Source organism: Meleagris gallopavo, chromosome 20, assembly GCF_000146605.3.
Source record: "Meleagris gallopavo isolate NT-WF06-2002-E0010 breed Aviagen turkey brand Nicholas breeding stock chromosome 20, Turkey_5.1, whole genome shotgun sequence".
Taxonomy (NCBI): domain Eukaryota; kingdom Metazoa; phylum Chordata; class Aves; order Galliformes; family Phasianidae; genus Meleagris; species Meleagris gallopavo.
The window spans coordinates 724,525-747,843 of NC_015030.2; the positions used below are offsets into that span (position 1 = coordinate 724,525).

The 23,319-nt window shown below is 49.3% G+C and overlaps 1 protein-coding gene across 12 annotated transcripts in view; it reads right to left on the reverse strand.

Moving 5' to 3' along the window:
* Positions 1–23,319, reverse strand: part of MYOCD (myocardin) — a 99,684-nt gene that overhangs the window by 4,114 nt on the left and 72,251 nt on the right. For 6 of the 12 annotated variants that reach the window (XM_010721190.2, XM_010721189.2, XM_010721192.3 and 3 more), the window contains exons 2-10: positions 22,272–22,337; positions 17,651–17,706; positions 13,498–13,573; positions 10,943–11,104; positions 6,596–6,771; positions 6,055–6,180; positions 5,292–5,560; positions 4,799–4,952; positions 2,467–3,420 (exon numbers count right to left, since the gene is read on the reverse strand). In XM_010721190.2, the coding sequence (XP_010719492.1) occupies positions 2,467–3,420; positions 4,799–4,952; positions 5,292–5,560; positions 6,055–6,180; positions 6,596–6,771; positions 10,943–11,104; positions 13,498–13,573; positions 17,651–17,706; positions 22,272–22,337 (2,039 nt within the window). The remainder of the gene's footprint in view (positions 1–2,466; positions 3,421–4,798; positions 4,953–5,291; positions 5,561–6,054; positions 6,181–6,595; positions 6,772–10,942; positions 11,105–13,497; positions 13,574–17,650; positions 17,707–22,271; positions 22,338–23,319) is intronic. The other 6 variants (XM_010721193.3, XM_019621581.2, XM_010721195.2 and 3 more) reach the window with 5 other exon arrangements.

Here is a 23,319-nt window from a genome sequence, read left to right on the forward strand (position 1 = left end):
TAGGGAACCTGCTTTGGCAGGGGGTTGGTCTCGATGATCTCTAGAGGACCTTCCAACCCCTACAATTCTGTGATTCTATGATTTAGTAGCTTTCCACAGAAAAAGCTTATGGAAAAAGGCCTGTACTCCTCAGAGACCCCATAGAGGGTTGTAGTCCCTGCAGCTGCCTTAACCACTCTGCACAGCTCTGGCTCTGTTGAAAGTAAAAATCATGCAGTTACTTGCTTTATTGCATCCTTATAGGGTGGAGGGTACTTTCCCTCTCAGAGGGCTGTGCTTGACTTACAAAAACTTGGGGATGGAACTGAAAACTTTTGACTTGCCTGTGTAGTCATCAACATGGGGGAAATACAGGGAAATGAAATCAATGCACAGGGAAAAGATTCTGCTCCTCAGCATGCAGGACACTCTGTGTCACCTTAGCTGAAACCAGGAAGGAAAACTAAGGGTGTTGTGGGTCGGATCAGCTCACAGTGCCTGGTTTCTGGGCAGGAAACAGAGGGGAAATAACTCCTTGGCTGAGCTCTGAGGACCCCAGAAGGATCCAGAACCATGAGCATGGTTCTCCAGAACTCAGCTCAGCTGTAAATGTGCAGAGCAAGAGAGAGAGTGGCTGCATCCAGGATAGCAATGCTCCCCAAGCCATAAGCTGCCTCTCACCTCCTTCTTTTGGGGACCTTCTCTGTCACCACTGGTTTTGGGAGATCTCATGGAGCACAGGCCAAGGCAGGCAGCCCAAAAGAGTCACTGCCAGGTCATCCTACAGGCCTTCCCCATGCCCATGCCAAACTGCATACTGGTGCCAGCTTTTTGCCAGGAGGAGGCCATCTCCTTCCAGGAGGGACCTTACCCCTCACCCAAAGGTCTGGTGCCTGCTAGCTGCTGTTCTTCCTTGCCTTCAAGCCCACAGGTGCCCTTCATGAGGAAAGCCCAGGATAATGATTTCACAACCAGGATGAGCAGCAGGGCACTGCAGAGCCACCCCCTGAGCATGCCCCCTGAGCATGGCAGTGGGGAAAGAGCTGGAGGAGCCCTGAGGTGCTGTTCCTCCTGCTGTTGCTCTGTGTCTGCCTGTTTGTTCAGAGCAGCCCCACTACCTCTCTTGGAGTACTGTTCCACAGTGCTGCACCACTGCACCACAGTGCAGTCCCACTGCTTGTTCCACCTACAGCTCTGCACACCACCGCCTGTCCCACTGCAGCACTCTCTCTGCCTGTCTCACCCCTACAGCATTGCTCCTCTCTGCCCATCTCACTGACAGACCAACTGCCTGTGTCCTGTACATCACTGTCCTCATGACAGGCTGCATCCTACTTTGTCACCCTGCAGCCCTGCCACACTCACACAGCACACTGCTCCGTGTGCAAGCTGTGGGACTGTGGCTCAGGAGCTGTCCTGTGTGAGTACTGGGTGTTTCACAGTAGGTGCCGTGCTGCCCCAGGTAGGGTGTTGGGATGAAAGAGGACTGTGATCAGTGGCATTTATGCTACTTTTGTATGTTGGCAGCATGTGCCCCTCTACAAGCTTTCACACTCATCCTGAGGGCTGAATGAGGAGTGGAGACACTCAAGGGACCACACTGCTGTGCTAGTGGCATGAGGGGAACAAGCTCCTGATTGCAGACCCCAGTGGCAAGTCCTGCCCTATTCCCAAGAAAAGACTTCCCATATGATCGGGAGAATTGCCCTCCTTCAACTCAGTGGTCAAAATACACTGTTGCACTGTTAGCAGCTGCAATGGCTTAGCAAGATGTTGATGAGCCCTGCTGTGCTGTGGCAGGGCTCCCCCAGGAGAGTAGGGACCTCCCAGCAGCTGAGGGAGCTGTACCGGTGGTTCCCCATTGTGGATTGAGCTGTGCCAGGACTCCATGGGGCAGAGGGAGCTGCGCCAGGTCTTCCCCAGGTGGAAGGAGCTGAGCCAGGACTCCATGGGGCAGAGGGAGCTGTGCCAGGGCTCCCCTAGAGGCACAGCAAGCTGAGCCAGAGCCTCTCCTGAGGGGAGGGGGAGATGAGCTAGGGCTCCTTTAGGGCTGAAGAAGCTGTGCCAAAGCTTCCCCAGGGCAGAAAGCTGTGCCAGGTCCCCTCACAGCAGGGGGAGCTGTGCCAGGACTCTCGCAGGGCACAGAGAACTCTGCCAGTGCTCACTTGGGGCAGAGGGAGCTGTGCCAAGGCTCCATGGGGCAGAGGATGTGTGATTGGCCCCCCAGGGCAACTGGATGTGGAGGCAGCAAGGCTCTCTAGGAAATGCCCTGCAAAGGACCCTGCGGTGCCATCAACTTCCAACCCATTCTCCATCTCAGCTATTCTGTGCCCCTACAGACAGCTCATTGTGTTCCTGCGGCCCCCTGGGTGCCCATCAAGATGCCAGCACTGACAGAAAATTGCTCAAACAGAGACATCTGTGTGAATGCCCACAGACCCGTGTGTGCTCACTACAGAGATGACAGCTGGGGTGCTCTCCACTTACCGATGCCGTGCGAAGGCAACTGCTGGTCTGGGGCGATGCGCTGCGCCCTTCTGCCTGTGAGCCAGGGGACACTGCCAGGAGATAGTGGCTGTTGGGGGACGGCGGCAGGCTGATGTGCTGAGGGCTCTTTGCAGCCCCGAGTGGAGAGTGCTGGGGGGAGCACTGCGGGCTCAGGAATGTCGAGGAGGTGATGGTGCTTTGCCCTGCAGGCTCCAAGCAGTGGCTATTTACAATGTGAGACAGCTGCGGCACCCCACAGTTACTTAACTTATCTGAGCTGCTGGCTTGGCCTTTCAAGGCAGTTTGTTTGGATGCAAATGGGCAGCTGGACACTGCATTTTCTTGCTTGATGGGGACGCCAAAGAAATGCTGGGAGGGCTGTTGTTTCTCCTCAAGGCCATTGCTTCTCTTTCGCTTCTGCAGCTGCATCCTTAGCTCTTCTACCTGCCTCTGCTCTTGTTGCAGCTTCCACGTCAACTCATTGATGACCTTCTGCTTCTCCACCAGCATCTTGTCTTTCTCTGTGTCAATCCCTTCCAGCTCCAGCTGGATGCTCCCTCCATTCATGCTGCTCAGCAGGCTTTCCTCAGCAGTACCATGAACTGGAGATGGCTGAAGACCAAACTGTGGAGAAGACATGGGCCCGTCGTTGAATGTGTCTGGCAGAGAGCCGCTCACAGAGAGGTCAGAGGAGGCTGGAGAGATGGGTGGAGTGGAGCTCGTGCTGCCGAAGTGGTAGAAGCCATTTGATAACATGCCTGTGGAAGACTGCGACTGGTAATTTGACAAGGTGCTTGTTGGAGTGACTGGAAAGGTGACAGTTGTGATCTCACTGAAATTCGGCACTGCATTGCTGCTGCACTCCTGAAAGGGCCGTAGCCGTTCCATCAGTGCTGTTTTGGTACCTGATACAGGCAGGCCTCTTATTCGGAGCTGCTGTCTCAGTTCTGACACCTAGAAGAAAAGTCACCAACAATCATTCCCAATGCTTTCCCTTGAAGGCAAGCGCTTTAGAAACCTGACATCACAGGTTCCCTGCTCTGGCTCCCCAGGTGCTCAGTCACCACGCACAGCCCTGATCACCATATCTTTTGCAGGACCCTGAGCCTTCCTAATGGGAAAACCTTCCTTCTTCTGCTAGAAACTTACTGCTCTCCATGAGCCAGCAGAGGTCTTTGGGCCATGGAGGTAACCCAGGATTCCCTTCCTAGCAGTAAGTTTCTACATGAGTGGAGGACTTTCAACACAGCCCAGGAACAAGATGATGGCATTCTTTAGCTCAGACAACATGACTGCATACATTTGGAGCTAGCTGCTCCATCTTCAGACATCTGAACCAGGCTCAGGTATCTAATCAATGTTATCACTGTCATAGAATCATAGACTCACAGAATCATAGAATAGTCTGAGTTGAAACTATCCTGTGAGTCCAACTCCTGGCACCACACAGGATTACCCAAAAATCAAACTCTGTGTCTAAGAGTGTTGTCCATATGCTTCTCAAACTCTGTCAAGCTTGGTGCTGTGACGGCTGCTTGGAGAGTCTTATCCACCCTCTCAGTGAAGAACTTTTTTCTATGGCCAAACTCATATTATTTCTTTCTCATTTTATTTTCCCATCTAACAGTGATAGAGAAATCCATTACCCCAAGGTCTCTGCTCTTAAAAAGACTTGGTCTTCCCTATGGCTGAAGCTCTATTAAGAAACCCCAATCCCTTGTGCCCTTGCCTACATGAGAGGATTAGATACTACTCAGTGTTCACATTTGCAGTCTTTGGAGATACCTGCTTGTGCAGTGAGTGGACCTTGCCTGACTGCTGCTGGCAGAGGAGTTGCAGCATCATGGTCTGTCTCAGCATGGGCAATGGCTGCAGAGAAGCTGAGTCACTGGGTGGGTGTGAAGGACATGCTGATCTATTTTCTGTCTGTTCTGTTGGCAATATCCAAGATATCCACCATAATACTACAGAAGCTGTGGGGTCATGAGCTGTCAGAACAGCAACACTGACTGTCCTCTAGTGCTGGACCTGATGTCCTGGCCTGCAGCTGTCTCAAGATGCTCCAGATCCACTGGAGCAGTGCACACGTGATGCCCACATAGGAGCAAATCCCTGTTTTTAGGGATTATTACCACCCTGACCAATTCCTGCTCCATTGTGCTGTACACCTTGGTTTGCTCACAGTGTGGTGGTGCATGCTGGTCTGTAACACACAGTCAGCACCTGTCAGCACAACCCGCATTGTTGCTGCAACTACATTGCACACGTAAGAGTAGCAATGAACATGCGGGCTATAAAATTCTGCTCCTGTGCTGACAAAGTGTTCACTTACTTTCAGATCATCCAGGTTAGATGGCAGAGGGCCTGGCTTGATAGATGAGACACAAGTCTGTCCTGAAAAGGTGGTTTTCACAGGAGAAAGAGGGGTGCTGCTGACAGAAGTTGATGAAGCATTTGAACTTTTGATCATCTGCTCATTTGACTGCCTGAAATAACAAAGAAGATACGAGGTAACAAGTCTGCCCTCTGGGGACTCTGTTCCCATTGCTATGATATACCATCTCCCTGCTCCTTTGGGGCTCTTATTCCCTGTATGAGACCTGAAGGACTGCCAACCCCAGTTTGGGCTGCAAGGAGATTGCTGGTATCCTACCAGCAGGTCACAGGTTCCCCAGCTAGTGCACAAAGTCAGAACAGGTTTTTGGGAGGTTGCTATGTTTCCCTTACATGTATTTATCTCCAATGCACTGGCACAAGTGAAAATGGAAGAGGAATGTTTGGAGGGAGATAGTACTAAGCCCTGCTACTGGCACATCATCACTCACTTTATCTGGCCTTGGTGCATCCCTGGGTAGTTGAAGTGCTGCTGCTGTTGCTGCTGTTGCTGCTGCTGTTGCTGCTGGCTGAGGATCTGGAGCTGCAAAAAGAGCTGCTGCTGCTGGAGGAGTCTTGCATATGCAGAGTCCATAGGTGGAGGGGACTTCTCTGCCTTCTGGTCTGGAGGGATGTACTGATGATATTTCAGCTTCTTCACCTTCGGCTTGGTGTCTTTGGGCTTTTTGTGACGGTTCTTGCTGTCACTGGATGATTTTGACTGTTGGTTAAAGAAGAAAAGGAATTAGCTGAGAGAAGAGCTCTTGACATTCTTGTGGGAAATGGGAGGCCTGAATAGAGCAAGGGCAGGTCCTGATGGCACCCTGACAGCCCAGCTCCTCTAGCAGCTAATCATGCACTTGAGGGAATTCTCCAGGGCAGCATCTAATCCCAGCTGTGCTGAAGAACACACGGGATGGAAAAAGGCCTTCCTTGCCTCGATGGTATTTCTGCATTACCTTATATTTTCAACTCCCAAACCAGAGAATGTTTCCAATGCAGGACCTGAGCAGTCACCTCTAGCAAGTACCAAAGCACTACCTTGTATAACCACAAAATGGGATCCATCTCTCCTCATTATTCCAGACCTTTAAGACCAAGCCCTCAAACTTCCCCATCACATGGGGTGCAGCACATGGGTACTTCTGGCCTGGTTGTAGCCATCTGCCCTGCAAGTATTACCTCTCCCAGGGAGTGTGGATATGCAGACATTACCTTCACCACAGAGGGCACTGGGAGAGGTGGGCTGTCCTGCCCCACTGCTTGCTTGGGGCTGTCGCACTGGCCGCTCTGGCCTGAGGCAAGCTCCGTGGTGCTGCCCTCAGTGCCACGGGGCTGATCCTGGAAGGGAGAGGTGCAATGTGAGAGGGAACGTGGGGCAGGTGTGGGCCCTTTGGACCCATTCCTCTGCCCAAAGTGTTCCCAGTTCCCCAGGATACTTTAAGCCTGACCTGAAATCTCCTATCGTTCACCTCAGGGCAACCCAGTCCCTCCAGCTCCCACAGTCCTCCCAGCCTAGAGCACATCTCATCCCAGTGCTCCTTAACCCAGCATTCTCATTTCCCCCAGTCCATCCCAGTTCCCTCAAGCCCAGCTTCAGTGTTGCCACCTCACTGCCCTCCCAGTCGCATTCAGTGCCCCAATCCATCCCTGCAGCCCCTCCATCCCCACCAGCCCAACTGTGCCCTCATACTGGGGAGCTGTGCCCCTGCCCCAGCAGAGCAGGGAAGCGCAGCTTTCCAGTGGTGCCACCCACCTGGGACAGCCCTGCAGGGGCTGAGGGCGGCAGCTCGGAGGATTTGGTGCCTGCTGACGACTCTGTGGAGCCCTGGGAGTCCTCGCTCCTGGCCTGCTCTGGGGACAGGCCGTCATTGCTGCTGTCCTCCTCAAAGGCAAATGCATCAGATGGCTTGGAGAAGTTCACCTGCGTGCCTGCCAGGCAAAGAGAGGTGGACGTCAGGGATGTGCCCGGCTGCCCCGCCTGAAGCAACAATGGCCGCCTGCCTCCTGCTCCCGGCTAGCCACGTGTGGGCACAACAGTGTGTGCATCTGCTGGTGGGAGGGATGTGGTGAGCGGAAGGAGCACGAGGAGTGCTCGGATCACACAGCAATGTCTGCACCCTGTGGTCTGGGCCCAGAGGACTGTTTCTGTTTCCCATGTGTGTCAATCTTTTTAAGATCTGGGTGCAGGCCAAGGGCACAGGTGCTTGAGCTGCTCAAATGCCTCATCCCACCTCAAACCGAGGACAAGGCTGTGGTATGGCAAGGAAAGGAGCCCGTAGGCCGTGGCCCCATGGCTAAATGAAGGAAGCTGGTGGGTAACACATTTCTTAGGAGGAGCTTGGTCTGGCAGAGCAGGAGGCATTCTCAAAGACTACAGGCCTGCTGGGCTGCAACAGCTTGGCTACCCTATCCTGCCATTGGACTGCAATGGGGAGAGGGGCAACCCAGTCCCTCCAGCTCCCACAGCTCTCCTTGATCAGCCAAGCATCTTGATTACACTTGTGGAACTCCGTCCTCAGCGGAAGAACTGAAGGTGAAATCCACCTGGAGGGTGACACAGCCTTTCCTGGCAAAAGAGTCAACATGCGTGCACCCGGCTGCACCTGGAGAGAGGCTTCCAGGTCCAGTGTCTGTCCACAAGCTTCACCCACATGAAATGCTTCAAGACACTGCCATTACTTCTTGATTGCCACAAAGCCTGCCCCAGACATTGCTTCTCCCCTCTGAAAAGCTCCCAGCATACTATCTTCTAGTCAGATGGGCAAGAGCTCTTGACCCCAGGCTTTTACTGATAAATGAAGTGTTGAAAAAGAAAAGCTCTCAAGAGCTTGGGAGGGCTGCAGGTGGGGGTAGAGGAAGGAGCAGCATGGCCATGCTCATAATCTCCTCGTGCTCACATCTGGCATTTGTCAGGCAGCTTGGCACACTGATAGCAAAGTGACAAATGGGGAAATGAGTCTGGGGACAAACCTCCACCTGTCTGTGGTGCTGGTCTAGCAATATGCACCTTCTCACTGACACGCACCCTCCTGCTCTGACCCCTGCCCCTATCTGAAAGATAAAGGTTATCTCTGCTTGCCCCAGCTCATGGTGCCAGGATGGGTGAGCCCTGGCTGCCTGCCCCAGCAGCAGCTGGACCCCTGTGGAGGGTGTGCTGCCTGCTGTGAGCTCCTGTTGGGAAGAGATCCCGCATAGACAACACTTACTGGTAACCTTTGACAACATGGCTCTGTGTCCTATTTGCCTGTCCCCATTCTGAGCGCTGAGCATATCACCAGCACCAGCCTCCTCTGGGACCCTGGTGTTCAAGAGGAGTTGCTTTTTCTGCTTGGACAACCCAAAAGCATCCTTGCCATGGCAGCTCTGGGGCAGACAGGCACAGGGATATGAGATCAATAGTGTGCTGGGGAGGGGCTCTCTCCTCCTACTCCACAGAGCCTGGTGTTCTTCCTTGTGTTTGGAGATAGAGCCTGTCCTCTCTCCTTTACAGCTGCCATTAGACACGGTACCCAAGCTTTACCTTCCCTGAGGAAGTGCAAGGCAGTGCAGTCTGCTCCCTAGACTGGGTGGAAGCTGCTCCCCACGTCTACAGACAAGTGTGGACATTCTTTTCTGGGAATAATCAGTCCAAGAAAAAGGGACCTGGGGATCTGCAAGACTTCCACTGGGCTGGCATTCCACAGACATGTGAGGAGAAAACGTACCAAAGCACAGAACACAGGGGACCTTCAGGACATAGCAGCAGCATGGAGTATGACAGGAATGTGCTGCATCCTGCTGTTTGATACTGGGGGCCTGCATGGAGCAGGGAGTGCTGCCCTTATCTGTTGCTCTCGTTCAGCCCGGGGCTGGCCATGTTGTTTCATGATCCCATGTCTCTGTTGTAATCTCAGGCAGAATGGTGTTTGCTTAGGGCTGTTTCTAATGCACTGGGTATTGTCCTCTCAAACATATTGGACAAAGTGATGACAAGGACCTGATAAAAAAAGGTTCTTATATCACTGCTCAGCTATGTAGGGCACTGGTGGCCTCCTGTCACTGGGATGTTAGGGCTTTCTGTTGGGGGCTGGCACTTTCTGCTCACCCTGCCGGAGGTGATTAGAGGAACACGTCAGCTGAACTTTCCGCTGTATAAACAGTTGAGATTCCAAGGTTAAAGGAAAATGATTTTAAACCTTGTCATCCTTCTGGTATTGCAAAAACAAAAGGCTTAACGTTCAGAAGTGCAGTGCTCATCTCTGCTCCTTGTTCAATCTTCAGCCCCAAGGCACAAGCACAGCAAACTGCCTCCAACTTTCAAAATCAGTTTGAGGATCCTTCAGCTTGAGGCTTCTTCTACAGAAACCTGAAGGCCCTGGTGCAGCTTCAGCCTCGCTTCTGATGGCACATAAGTGGCTTCATGCCTGATCTTACGTGCTGTACGTTTCACCCAAAGTGGGATAAAACTGGCCTCCAGGACATGTCTTTCCTGAGCATGTGATTGATAGAAGAGGATTATGAAAGAGAGAAATTTCAAAAGTGAGCAAATCATTTAAAGCCAGACTTTTGTTTTTAACAATTTTGTCCTGTAAATCTCTGCTTACCACAAGCTGCAGACAAGGCAGATGGAAAGAAACATTCAAAATCTTCAAGCACGCTTTGCCTGGCCTCCAAGCCTCAGCTCCAGTGAATCATGCTCAAACTGCCTTGATTGTTTATAAGAGGAGGGATTTTTTTAATGGTTTTGTATTTTCGCTCTTCTCTCCTTCGATAAGTGGCTAAGGAGATTTTGCTTGAACTCTCCCTAAAAATTCCTCTTCAGACAGAGTCCTGGAACATTTCACCTTCAAAGGCAAGAGCTGTGAAATGCTGCAAATGGTGTGGCTCAAGAACCAGACTGCAGAAACTGCCGTGCGTACCCCACGTGTGCTTTGCAGTGGGGAAACGAAGAGCAGGAACGACTGGAGGGCAGGGAAGAGATCTGTCTAAGCCTGCAGTATTTCACGCTGTATCTGTTGGTTTCTGAGATGAAACCAAAGTCAAAGTACTTCCTGCCTCAGTTTCCATTTTCTGCATTGCTCATGTAGTTCAAAGACCCCTCCTGTCCCAGAGCTCTGCCATTGTCCCTGTTTTTCCCTCAGCCCAGAATAGATACTTGTCATGGGATTATGCCAGTGGAAATAATCCCGTGTATTTAGGAATGAGGAGCAACAGAACAAGGAGTTCCTGGAGGCAGAACAGCTCTTAGTGCCCCACTTGAGGCCTGAGGTTCAATTTGGACACAGAGATGAGCCCAGAAATACGGGCTGCTGGGCTGGCACTGAACAACCCTGCAGGCTTTCCTGCTCTTTTCTCTGCTTTCTGATCTCCCTGTTTTGGCACTGGGGAACTCTGAGTCACCAGTCTCCTTTGTTTCAGCCCATGCACTGGCCTTCCTGCAGCAGCATGGGGGAAATAACTGCAAGGGATCCTGCCTCTCCCCTCTAGCTGGGATGTGGGTGGTGGAGGAACACTAAGTTTAGGCATAAACTAAGTACTGGGAAATAGTAGGAGAATACTCTCCTTTGGGATTCAGTCAGCTCCTTGTATCCCCCAGAAGACTGGCGCCCCTTTCCCTCTACTCTGTTGGACCTTGCATTCCACTAACATCAGTGGAAAAACAAAGCAGCAGCCTCACTGAACCAGGGCTGTTTCACCCTTGGGATGTAAGAGTTTGGCAGGGCACAAGCAGGACCAGGCTGGCCTGATGTCTGCATGTGTGAACCCAAGCCCTCTCCCATGTAAGGGAGGAAAGAATGTCCTCTCTCCAGCAGTATCATTTATGTACTCAAAGTCTTGGATGGGGCAAGTGAGGGAAGAAAGGATGTATTCTCCCTGACAAGACATGGCTGAAAAATGATTCGTGTTTCCATCACAGATACTCTAAGACGAAAACTCTCTTTTCATGGACCCGAGTAAGACTGTGTAGAACCTGACTGTTTACTGTGAAAATAAGGAAATTTAAATAATGTGCAGCTGCTACTCTTAAATCCAGGCAGTCACTGCTGTATGTCCTTGTAACCTCTCCAGCCCCTGCCCCGTGCCATGCACACAACACAAAATGCACGTTCACTTCCACTACCTTTTATGGCCTCTTTCACAGCTGAGTCGACAGGAATAATATTCTTCTCCACCAGCTCCAAAGGACCCGGCCTGAGAGCAATCTTTTCATTGAGATCATCTGCCAGTCGGGCTCTTTTCAGCTTCATTTGAGTGGACTGAATGGACCCCTCTGCAGCTGAGTCTAAAAGGCCAAATGGAAGGCATCAGTTCAGGACCAGGCCCATCTGTAAGCACACTGCTTGCTGAGAGCATGCTTCCCCTCAGCACAGTCTTTCTGGGCTGCAGCCGAGACACAAGCAGAGCTCAGTGTCCAGCAGGAGCTGCTCTGAGGCTGGAGGCAAGATGGGGCTTTAGGACGAGTAACCTCCCCTGAGCCTGAGGTCAAGTTTCTCTATGCCCAATTAAAAGCCTTTGTTTTCTAACCTAGGCTTTCAAACCCAGCCAGCAGCTGAAGCATCCTTCCGAAGGCCCAGAAATGATCTGCAATGGAAACTTCATTAAGCTGTAACTGACTTGAGAGGCTAAGTGGACTCTGACTCCTGCCTGCCAGGAGCCCAGTGGCTCTTGTGGTCTAATGCAGATCTGTACTTCTGTGGAACAGCTGGAGAAAAGAACCATTAACAGTGTTTGACAATTGGAGTAAATGCCTTGCTCTGGAAGATAAAAAGCTTCAGGAGTGGAACGTTTAGAGGCAGTGTGAGGACACCGTTCCAGGCCTCCAGGGAAAAAACAAGTTAGTGAAGAGGAGCATAATAAAGGCAGCGAGATCTGGAATCTACTGCCAGACCAAATCCAGCCGAGAAACTCCCACTTACTGAGAGGTGACAGAGCAGTGACCAATTACCACAGAAAATGGTAATTTCCTAAACAAAGATGCTCTGTCTCCTCTCATAGCATCAGCTTGGATAGAGAAGGAGCAAGACCCTAAACGAGATTGCATCTAGACCACTGGGGGTCAAAACCTTGGGGGTCAAAAAAAAGAAGGGTTGCACCTAAGCTGTGCTGCCTTCAAAGGCTGGACGCTGTTATGGAAGAGATATTGTGCTCAACACAAGCTTGATACCAGGGAATAATGCTCTGCAGGAAGTCAGGAGAGCTGATGTAAGGTCATTGTTGGCCTCAGACTAGATTGTGTGGAAACCTCATGAGGTCCCTGAGGTGAGCAGTAACAGAAGGTGTGTCTGGAAGACATTTAGATGATGGCACATTTCCCAGCTGCCCCATTTCAATCACCTCTATGTCCAGTTAGGAACCTGCTGGGCAGATAAGCCCATGATACTCCAGGGCACACCCCCATGAGTGAGTAGAGGCCTCAACCCAGAAGTGTGTGTGGGGCAGCACAGCCAGGTGCTCCATGCACAACTAGGCAGGCTCTGCACCTCCCCTGTGTCTGGCCAGCCCTGTCAGTGCTCAGCGACTGCAGCTCCACATCTCTTCTACTGCCCTCAGCCTCAATTCCAGTCTGTACTTGCTTAACCTAAGGGAAAGACTCTTCCACCTGTTAAATGGGAAATGATGCTGGCTTATTTTAGGGATGGAGAGACACAGGTAGAGGATGGCAGTGGCATGAATCTATCAGACTCCTGGCTTAGACCTCCAGCACGCCAGAGGAAAAAGAAATATGGACTTTATCCAGAGAGTGAGCAGGAGCCAGCATTTACAGTCACCAGAAAGTAATCTGCTTTTCCTTGGGGACTGACAGGGGGACTGACAGGGTTTGAGGAGGGAGACTGCACAATCCTCCCTGTCTCAAAGGAGCTCCTTATCTCTGGAGATAATGGGGGACACTGCAGAGATCTGCTGCCTGTGATGGGATGCAGCAGAGCACTGCCAGCTCCCTGGCTGCAAAAAGACATCAGGCTGGAGAAGGGGAAAATGCACATACTTAGAGCAGAGCTCAACCTTTTCATATAGCAATGCACAGGGTTATTATTTCCATCAGCTTTCATTTTGTTTCGTTCAACATAACCATAAGAATTATGGCAAAAAAATAAAAAACATGTCCAGCTTTGGGAAGATATGAGAACCACCTGCTAAAAGGCTTTCACCACAAGTGCCCAAGGTTTGTACTTCATGAGGATCAGAATCATGGAATCATAGAATGGCCTGGGTTGAAAAGGACCACAATCATCGGATCGAGTTCCAACCCCCTGCTATGTGCAGGTCACCAACCAGCAGCCCAGGCTGCCCAGAGCCACATCCAGCCTGGCCGTGAATGCCTCCAGGGATGGGGCATCCACAGCCTCCTTGGGCAACCTGTTCCAGAAGTGCAGGACCTCTGCACTTCTAACAGTGTTCTCTTTCATAGTTGTTTTCTACCCTACAATCTTCTAGACCATCTCACGCTGGTCCCTGCCAGAGATGGAACAAAGGTTAGAAGGCCTTGGGTCTCCTGTCAGGGGAAAAGTGTGTCTTCCACCCAAAGACTGGATCTGGACTGGCTACTACAGCATGTCCCCTTTGACAGTGGCTCTCATGAGCATCTGGAGCAAAGTAAATAGTAATGAGAGTCCTGAAAGGAACTCAGGTGGGGCAGGAGAGATAAGTATGTGGGAGAATCCCAGGCAGTCTTACCTTGTAAAATGTGCATATTGACCAGGTCTGATCGCTCAGGCCTGCTTCTGATCTTGTGCTTGAGATAATCTTCAGTCTGCAGAACACAAATGCAGAGAGTATTACCTGACTAGAGCATCAATAAGGTACAGAGAGCAGGTGCCCCTGTGCTGTCCCATGTTTTTTTGGATTCATTACAGTTTAGGTTGAGTGAGCTCCCAAGTGGCATTTTTTTTCACCTGGACACTGGCTGATTCTTGAACAGAAGTTCTTCAGAAAGAGAACAACATGCACGGAGCTACTGAATGTTCACTATCCTCACAACTAGACTGTGTCCTGGCCAATTATCCTTGGGCTTCTAATCCCTCAAATCTTATGAGAGCTTATGGGAAGGATGGACCTGTTTACTGGGAGGGACAGATCTGCTGGCTTAGCAACCCGCATCATCTTTGAGAGCTGCACTGCAGCAGTGCCATGGTGTAGTATTAGCAATTACTTCCGTGGGAAGCCTGTCACTCTGCAATGACATACAAGACCGAGCAAGTCATGAGGATACCCAGACACTCACCCCAGGTCAACCACAAGACTTAGCCTTCCTGCAGCTACGTGCTCTGCAGTTCCTCATCCCATCTACCCCATCTGTAGTGTGGGTTTGGAAAAAAACACTTTGCAGATCACTGCAGCTGAGCTTGTGATGAGCTTGTACCCAATTCTTCATGGTTTTAGGAACAGAAAGGCACACAGAGGTACAAAAACACCTTCCTCTGGGCCAAGGAAGTCAGACTGCGGTAGTTGACCTCAAGTTTATAGATGCAAGCTTACCACCTGGTGAAGAAGAGCTAAAGAATAACTTAGATTAATTATCAGCTATTTGCTTAGTTGAGGTGCTAGAAGAAATAGTATAAAAATATACATTTTTTAAAAGGTTTAAACTCTTCAGGATAAATATAAAATAACACAAGCAGCTAGACAAAATCAGAAAACCTGTGGTAAAAGATATACAGGTTGAAGTAATAGCAACAATCTCTGGTTCTCCAGGAAGCTGGACCAGGGAGAGCACAATTTACTGCTTTAAAAGAGATGGAGAGAAGAAACCTGGAAATTACGACTCCAATCAGAGAGATACTGGAACAAGCAATCAAACAATCTATATAAAGGGAGTTTGAAGATAGCAAGGAAGTGAGTAACGGCCAGGATGGATTCTTCAAGAACAAATGATACCACAGCAAATATTTTCCTTTTATGGAGGGATGACAGATTTCTGTTACAGGAATAAACAAAGTGTGTCACGTAGTTTGACTCTACGCATGTTTTGACATTATCTCATTTTCTCATATTCAAACCAGAGAGTTTGATCTGGATAAGACAAGCATAAGAAAGGAGCATAACAGTGGGTCACCAAAGGAATTAGGAATGGTTCACAGCGTAAACACAAGAATATATCAAATCATGTTCTGCAGCAATTCTTCCTACTATTCAATTTTTTCATTAATGCCTTGGATGATAGAAGACATACTGCTTAACTCTGATTCATTCAAGACTAACAGATTGCAATAGAAAATAATTTGGAGTAATTGAAGAAATCATCTGAAATACGTTGGATACAGTTAAAGAAGGAGAATTGGAAATGACTACAGTCAGGTCACAGTTAGCCACAGTTGAGGCAGCTGCACAAACACTGGAAGGAATGAAGATTAATCCACCAGAGAAGTTTCTGCAGTGCTCGGTGGACAGTGACCTTAGATAGAAATTGAACTGGCAGGCAGCTTTCTAGGGAATGTCACGAGGAATGTCACATGGACACAAGGAATAGCAAGGCCCTGCTCTGGGACCTGCGTTCAAAGAACATGTGGGAAGAGCCTGGTGGGCAGCAGCAGAAATCAATGAGTCAGAAATGGGATCAATGAGGAGAGGCTGAAAGGAAAGGAGACTGATCAGCTCAGAGATGTGTCTGCTGTAGGGAAACAGGGTGCAAAATAATTTTAAAACGTGCTGCACAAAAAGAAATAAATGGTTCTGCTTGCCCATGCTTGTAGAAGGATAAGTAATGGGCTTAAGCTGCAACTGAAAAGCTTGGGCTGGGAATCAGGGAAGACTTGGTAACAGCACAGGTTAGGGTGCAATGGAGAGGGTTGCTGAGGGGGTGGATGGGATGGCTGTTGGCTGCTGCACATCTGTCAGGAATGACCTAGCTGGGGCTGTGCTGTTGTGAGGCAGAGGCTGGGTGTAAGCTGAGCCAGACGGCCTCTGTCCTCCAGCCCAGCAATCTACCATAGGACATCGACTTCAAAGTCTGCTGCCCTGGCCTAACGCCAGCCTCGTCCATAGCCAGTGACATGTTTAAACAAATAATAGACATTTTATTTACTGAAGCCTTTGCAATTCCTTACCCTTCCCCCATAATTTTTCCCCAGCTTATTTTCACCATCACAATCCCTTGCTTGGACCACCTGTAGGTCTGCCTGGATTCTGTGCCAGCTTAGAGCTGGATGATGCCTGCATTTGGGTGCAGTTACATTCACCCAACTCACTTCTCGCTGTCAGATCAAGGCCTCACTTGAGCTAAATCTGAATTACTGTCCTATAGACGTGACACCATCATGTTGACTCCTGCATTGTCACCATGCTAACCTGACCTTCTGCTGTGATTACAGTTCCATTTGACCTTTTACTGTCTATGAGCTGTATTTGTGTCACTGGAGTGCAAACAGTGGAGAAAGACCTCAGATGTGTTTTTTCTTTTTAGCATTGGATGAAGCAGAAGAGCTTTCAAAACACATGAAAACCATTATTGTTATCTGCTTTCTGTTTGCAGAACATCAGTTTGAAGGAATATCAGCTAAACAACAAATGCTATTGAATAATTATCTGGAAACAGCTGCTGCTCCTTTCCTGTCAGGGCTATAAGCAGGGCATCCTTGCAAAGGAATATATTTTTGTTCTAGGCTGTGTTCATCAGTGTGTTCATTAGCATGATCTAAAAATGTGTGCAGTTTGGGATACACTAGACCATCCTTCCCTTTCCCCCAGGCAACCAGCCAGTGGAAGCCTTTGAAGAGCAGGACAAAGAGATACAAATGTATACGAAACTGTAAAATATATGACACTTCAGGGATACTTTGGATTGCTTGAAATTTCGTAAGCATGCTAATTTTTCAGAGTCAGACTGCGTTTCTTATGCTAGCCATTTATTACAGCTGGAGTCTCAGGGCAAGTGATTTGGAGTGTGTTTAAGTTCAGGAGAGCACTTCTCCATATTTCACAGCCATACTTTCTTGCAAAGGCCCTTTTCCATGTGACTGTAGGCACATTTTGCAGACTAACAGAAGAAGCTCTTGCATTCAAGAGAAACCTGTGTGACTGTTCCCTTTGTGTGTGGACATCTCTCTAGCTTGGTCAGAGCTGCATGCTGGGTACTATAGAAAGTGTTTGGTGTGATTTTCCAAAATGTGAGCACATCACAGAGTTTAAATGTGCTCTGGAAATGGCTGCTTATCTTGTCCCTGCCTTCAGCAATATTTTGGGAAGCCTGAGTGCAGATAGGCAATGGGGTGAGTGGGAGACTGGCTCACTTAGCTCCTGGGATATTGCAGTGGACCAGCAGTACAGCTGACCAAAGGCCCAGCTCCTCTCTGATGGCAAGTATGAGTCTCCTGGGGACTTCCTCCAGGTGACATCTCACATTCCTCCTGCACACTTGCTAAATACTTAGCCTCTCATCTGTCCTGTTTGATGCTGACTGTTCTCTATGCCCTGACTTTTGCTGGAGTGGAGAGCAGTCAGCACAGCATGAAGTGGGCTGTGGATATGGCCCTGCAAGAAAAACAGAGGCTTGAAGTAGTTGGACGTTTATGTAGTTGGAGGTTTACTGGAAGGCTGAACCCTGCCTTAGGCTCTTGTAAAACCCAGGGACTGTTTTAAAACCCCCAAGCTCAGGGGACAGATGACCCCTCTGCAGTTTTAAACCTCCTGCCTGGAGAAGGGTGCTCCTAGACACATGAACCCTGGCTTGACCCCAGCGTGTCTGAAGCAAGGGAAATGCCCTGACCCTCATCTGTGGCCAGAGGGCATTGGTAGAGGAAGGCAGATGAGGTGGTGAAAGGTGCTTTCAAACTCCACAACTCATGCAAAGCGAGCCCATGTGTTCACTCATTGGGATGGCAGTAGGAATTACCTTGGCTCGCTCCAGACTTTTTCGTTGTTCATGGAATGCGGATGGGCTTTTCAGTGCTGCAACAGGAAAGAGAGAGGAGCAGTCAGCACAGGAGTGGAAGCAAGCAGCCACCAGGATATTCAGCAACAGCATTTTAATGAGTGCTATAAAAATAGCAACACAAACTAGCTGCTCTCTTTATTGCACTGACTAAAAATAACTCAGGAAAGCTCTGGGAAATCCCATGCTCTCCGCTAGGCCACAGCAAGAGAGCAGGGGATGGGGAGCACAGGGAGTGCAGGAGGGACATGGGCAGGGAGATGTGCAGGCTTTGGGATGTGCTGCTTAGGGGGATGTGCTGGAGAGCAAGTGCTGCTCTTCCTAGAGCTCTTCCTGGAGCTCTTCCTGGAGCTCTTCCTGGAGCTCTTGCACGTAACGGGACTGAGGGGGCACCACAGCCCTGGCAAACTGATCTAGGGAGAGCATCAGGCTGAGGGGACCTCACCTGCAAGTAACACCTGTAGGTGACTGAGGCCAGCAGAAAAAAGGAAAAGACCTGCCTGGCCACTTGGGGCCATGGGGTTACAGCCTCCAGCAAGGGTGCTGCAACCAGGACCCTGGAGCTGCTTTCCTTTGTCCCTCTTCCATCATTGACTAGCCCTCCATCTTCTGTTGGCTCCTTCTCTATGGACACTGACCTGCCCTCTGCCCAGAAGCACTGGTGTGACATGGTGCTTCCTTGGGCAGCTGTCTGGCCAGGACCAGACAGATCTTAGCATCTACTGGCACTAAGGATTAACCCAGAGAGGGTCCCAAAAGGAAGGCAAATGATCCCTGGGTCTTGGACCAGTGAGAGCAGTCTGTGCTGAGTTAAGGAGGACTCTGCACACTTCCTTGTTTAGCCTGATTCTGTAGAAACTGAAGAGAAATTTGTGTGGTGAAGGGGTTAATATTTCTCAGTCCCTGCAGAAATTCTTCTCTGTCTGTGTAAGCAAGCAAAATGAACTGTTCCCATTGGGATGGGGAAGGGGAAGGTGCCCTGACCCACAAAGACAGCCTGCTACAACTCTTTGTTTGACAACACTTAATTCCCTTTCCATCTTGTGAGTGGGATACAACGAGGACAGAAGTTATTTTTCATACAGGACATGATGTCCTGCATCAGTCTAGAAAAGGACGATGAAAAGAATGAGGGAAGCTGGAAAATGATTGGGGCCTGAATTGGCTTTTGGTAGGCAAACACCCCTAACCTCCAGGGAACCACAGGAAAACACAGAGGGCACATTCCTGCTTCTCATGTTTGGAAAGCGACATACAGACAAGCCAGCATTACTGTGCCATGCTCCAGTGAGCAGCCATGAGGACTGGTGACAGCTAGTTTAACCAGAAGCAAAATAAAATGGTGCATACAAGAAAATGAAGGTAGCAAGAGAAATGACTTTTACAGCTCCATTCACTTTGAAGTCCTGACACTGGGAGCTTGCTATGGGCACTGACCAGTCAAACACCATACTATTCATGAGGAAAATGTTGCGGAATTTAGCCATTTACCAAGATTTTTGGAGGAATTATGTGGATGCTGCAGCTTGTGTTAGTCTGAAAAAACAAATAAATACATTGCTAACACTGGTTATTCAGACACCTTGTCAGGCAATGGCCTGGCAGCTTGAAATGGCTGAGGTCTGGAGGCAACAGGGCAGAGCTGCTGTGTTTGGTGTTGATAATCTTAGGACTATTGACTTTAAGGCTCAAGTCAGAGGATAAGGTGGTGGCTGCATACAGCAGAAGGGTCCTTACTTCAAGCACAGCTATTTCTGCATCCCATCACACCAGGGAGAAATTTTCCTTGAGGAATCCTTGATGCTGCAAACTGCCACTCCTTCCCTTTGGGCACATCTGGTTGGGGTATGGGGCAGTCCCTGTGTTGGGATGCGGGAAGGTTTCATCCCCACTTGTCCCTGCAGCCCTCTCTTCTGCAGAAGGGTGCTCCTGAATTAAAAGATTTTGCCTGGGCAGTTTCAATTCCACTAAGACACTAAAATGGCATGAGTTCAGCAATCCAGTGCTGCATAAGCTAAGAACTTCCCACTCAGTGAGCCTGAAGAACAGGACAGGTTCTGCTCTCACCTATACACATATATGCATCAGGAGTGTGGTCTTGTCTCAGTAAATGTAGATTTTCTCTTGCTTTCAGATGCTTCTTCCCCCCACACTCACAGGACTGAAGGGACTCAGAGGCTGTCCTTGCTTACCAGTCAGTGCCTGTCATTATTTGTGGAGTTTTTTATGTTAGAGTTGATTGTTCTGCCTGCCAGTTGTTCAGTATACAACCTGAAAACTTCTGACCATCTGAATCCACTTTTGAGCCTGGTCCAGAAGAGCAGCACTACTGCCTTTTGCCCCTGAGCAGCCTCCTTTCGGCAGTTTCCTGCCTTCTCCAGTGATGGGACCATCTGAAGCTTTCACATTTCTTAGACGATCATCCAAAGAAATAGAGCTAAGGTATTGATGGCATTAATCTTGCCCAATCAAACCAGACACAGAATGGGCTTTAGTTAGGTAAGGACACCCATCTAACTGCATTTTGCTCAGGTACCACCATTACTTCACTCTGAGCTGCTCTCTTTAGTACCAAAAACGAGTCAGCTTTCTCAGTTCCTCTGAAGTTTCACTCTTACTGTGCTTGTAATCCACACTGCTGAACAGCTCAGCAGGTTCTGTGGATGGTCATCAGCAAGGGTTTCAGCAAGCCCTCAAGGCTTTTATCCAATGCTAATCTCTTAGTCTGTCGTTTCACCTCTTTTTGTGGTTTCTATATAAAATGAATCAGTTAAAAAAACAAAGTTCAGCATCAGCTGAAAATGTGACAGTTTTTGAAAAAACTTGACCTGCAACATAGAATCAAGCACATGTTCCAAGCTTGGTACCAAACCTGACTCAACACGGAGATCAGCAATGACCCTCTGTTCTCTTTCCAGATGAGCTATTCTCAACCACAGTGACTCACAACCATCTGTATTCATTTCTTGCTGCTCACCTGCAATGCATATGAACCAATAGCCCAGCCTGGTGCGCCTCTTACGGCACATCTCATCTGCAGGTCTTCAGAGCTGACAGGACATGGGAAGTTTAATCAAAGACTTTTTCATAAGGACTGACTGCACGTGCCCAGACCACAGGGAAGCTGGCTGGGATTCCCACTTGTTTAACACCAGCATCTTACACTTCCTCCTGAGATTAAATTCAGCAGTTGGATTCTGCATGTCTGCTTTTACAGTGGAAAAGTGCCTCTTCTTTTAATATTTTTAGGGACTGAGCTGTGCTCATGTTTCCCAAAATGGTCTCCTTGAACAGAAACCAGACTGTAAAATGTCAGCCTAGAAGCTGGAAGGGTAGAGAAGCTGTAAGTAACTGCCCCATGTGCTCAGCCCTGCAGCATCAGGTACATAAAGTGCTAGGCTGGCATTGCAGCTGCATACATGTGCAGAGAGGTAACCTGCACACTGTCTGAGTGTGACCTCTTGTGCAGAATGAAATAAGCAGGTTCAGAGACTCTGGACATACTTCTGGCCACTGACTGTATTGCCAGTACTTGAAATTTTATCACAAATGCCACAACATTTTGCTCAAATCTCCAACTCCTAGAGTCCCACAATTAAAATGCTTGTCTGCTGGTGGCAGGCAGCACAGAATGTGAATGCCTATAAACAGGAAAAATGAGAAGAGCTTTAATTTATAATTCCTAAAACCTTGACAGATGTGATTTTTATCATTTTGCTCAAGTTTTTTTAATGCTTGATGCTGGCAACAGTGTAATGAGAAGGCATCTGTTGCCAGCTCCCTCAACAGGAGCTTTTAGGAAGGCAGCTGCATGAGAGAGGGGCAGCAGAGGGATGAGCAGGGTGCTGCAGGCAGTGCTAGAGCCATGATCCTAGTGAGCTCTTGTTCTGCTGGTTCAACAAAAGCTGCATCACAGTCTTTGAGGTTAGCCAGAAGAGACAAATGTGGCACAGCTTCTGGAAAGCTGTGATCTTAGCAGAGACCCCCATGATGAGATGGAGAGCTACCAGGGATTGTCCTTCACCTGGACCCCAGATCATCACAGATTCATGCACATGGAGCCTGAGCTTTTCTTCAGTAGGGCTACAGGTTTCACGATGGTTTCTACAGATGCTACAGGTTTCTGCTTGTGCAGAATGGGATTTTCATTTACACACATCTTGAAGTCTAGCATCCCTCTCCAACTTTTCCCTACACTGTGGGTCTGACCCTTCCACAGAAGCTCCTGACTTCTGCAGGAGGATGTGAGATGCTCTGCCCTTGGAAAGTGCTTTGCTTTGCCACAGTGACCTCTGGGACAGGGCACTATGCAGCTCAGTTTTTGGATGCTGTAAGCTAAGCAGCAATCCTAAATTCAGTTTGAATAGCAGCGCTGTATCTTGCATAGCAAATGCTGAGCACCACTGTACAGCACCCTGTATTGCTACAGGGTTGGAAATAAAGCCCAGCTCAGCAGCAATCTGCTCAGAGCACTGGGGATCTGAGCAGACAGCTGGTGCCACACAGCATCTCAGCAGTACCCAGGAGGAACACTGAACCCCAGATCCATGAGTGGGTGAAAAAGGCAGAAAATGGTACTCACGTGGCATGATGCCTTGGTCTGCCAGCTGCTCACGGGTCCTTCTCTGCTGAAGCCGTAGCTGCAAAACTGCGAGAGACAGGGTGTCAGGAAGAGACACAGGATTTTCCTAAGGTACCAGTATGTCTGTCAGGGATGATGTGCCAGGGGCCTGTGTGGCACTGAGACCAAGCACTGATCCCTTATGCTGTGGGGCCAGACTTGGTGCAGCCAAAAAGCAGTGCCAGGGAGGGGCTTCACAGTCTGCACCAACTCAGCCCTTTACACACAGATGGATCCGGTACAAGCAGCGCCCTCAACACTGATCTCTGCCTGATGACTTCAGCTCAAAGAGAGTCTGTATGTGGGTAGAAGGTGCTGGCAGGGAAGAAGATGGGGTTTGAAAGTCCATCACTACCTCCTCTGTATTACAGTGTGAATATCTGTGATTGAGTACATGAGATTTGGTGTGGAAGCCAGATCAGCTGCCATAACTACTCAAAACTGTTAAACTTCTGCTTAATACAGAAATTCATAGCTTCTTAGAAGGGGTAGATGCCATCTCTGCTGTTTGTGACCATGGCACACCATGGATGTAACATAAATTTTAATTGCCTGCTAAGAGCAGAAAGGATGGAGCTGAGAGTAGGGAGAACACCTGTAATTTACACTGCACCACAGCTGCCACCTATAGGAGCACAATGGGAGCCTTAAGCCAGCAGATTATGGTTTCCAGGAGGTTTTTAAGTCTATAGATACTGCATGTTCTTCAGCACTATAATAAGTCACTTCTCCAGGACCCTTCGGTTAACTACCCTTAGGCTGAATCCTTGCTACCAGAAGCTTTGATCCAAGTGTCACTGGCTCTGCTATGCTAGGGCTCTTCTTTCACAGCCTAAGGACCTCTCCTGATACCTTTACAACCAGGAGATTCTCTCCTGTCCCAGCACTGACAATGAGTAAAGCTTTCCAGCTTCATCACCCTCCTAGAAGCATGACAGCAGTGCAGGGCCCCACTCTGCATGCAAATATGTTTACTGGGCTGAGGGGGAGTAGTAAATCTGGTGAGGAG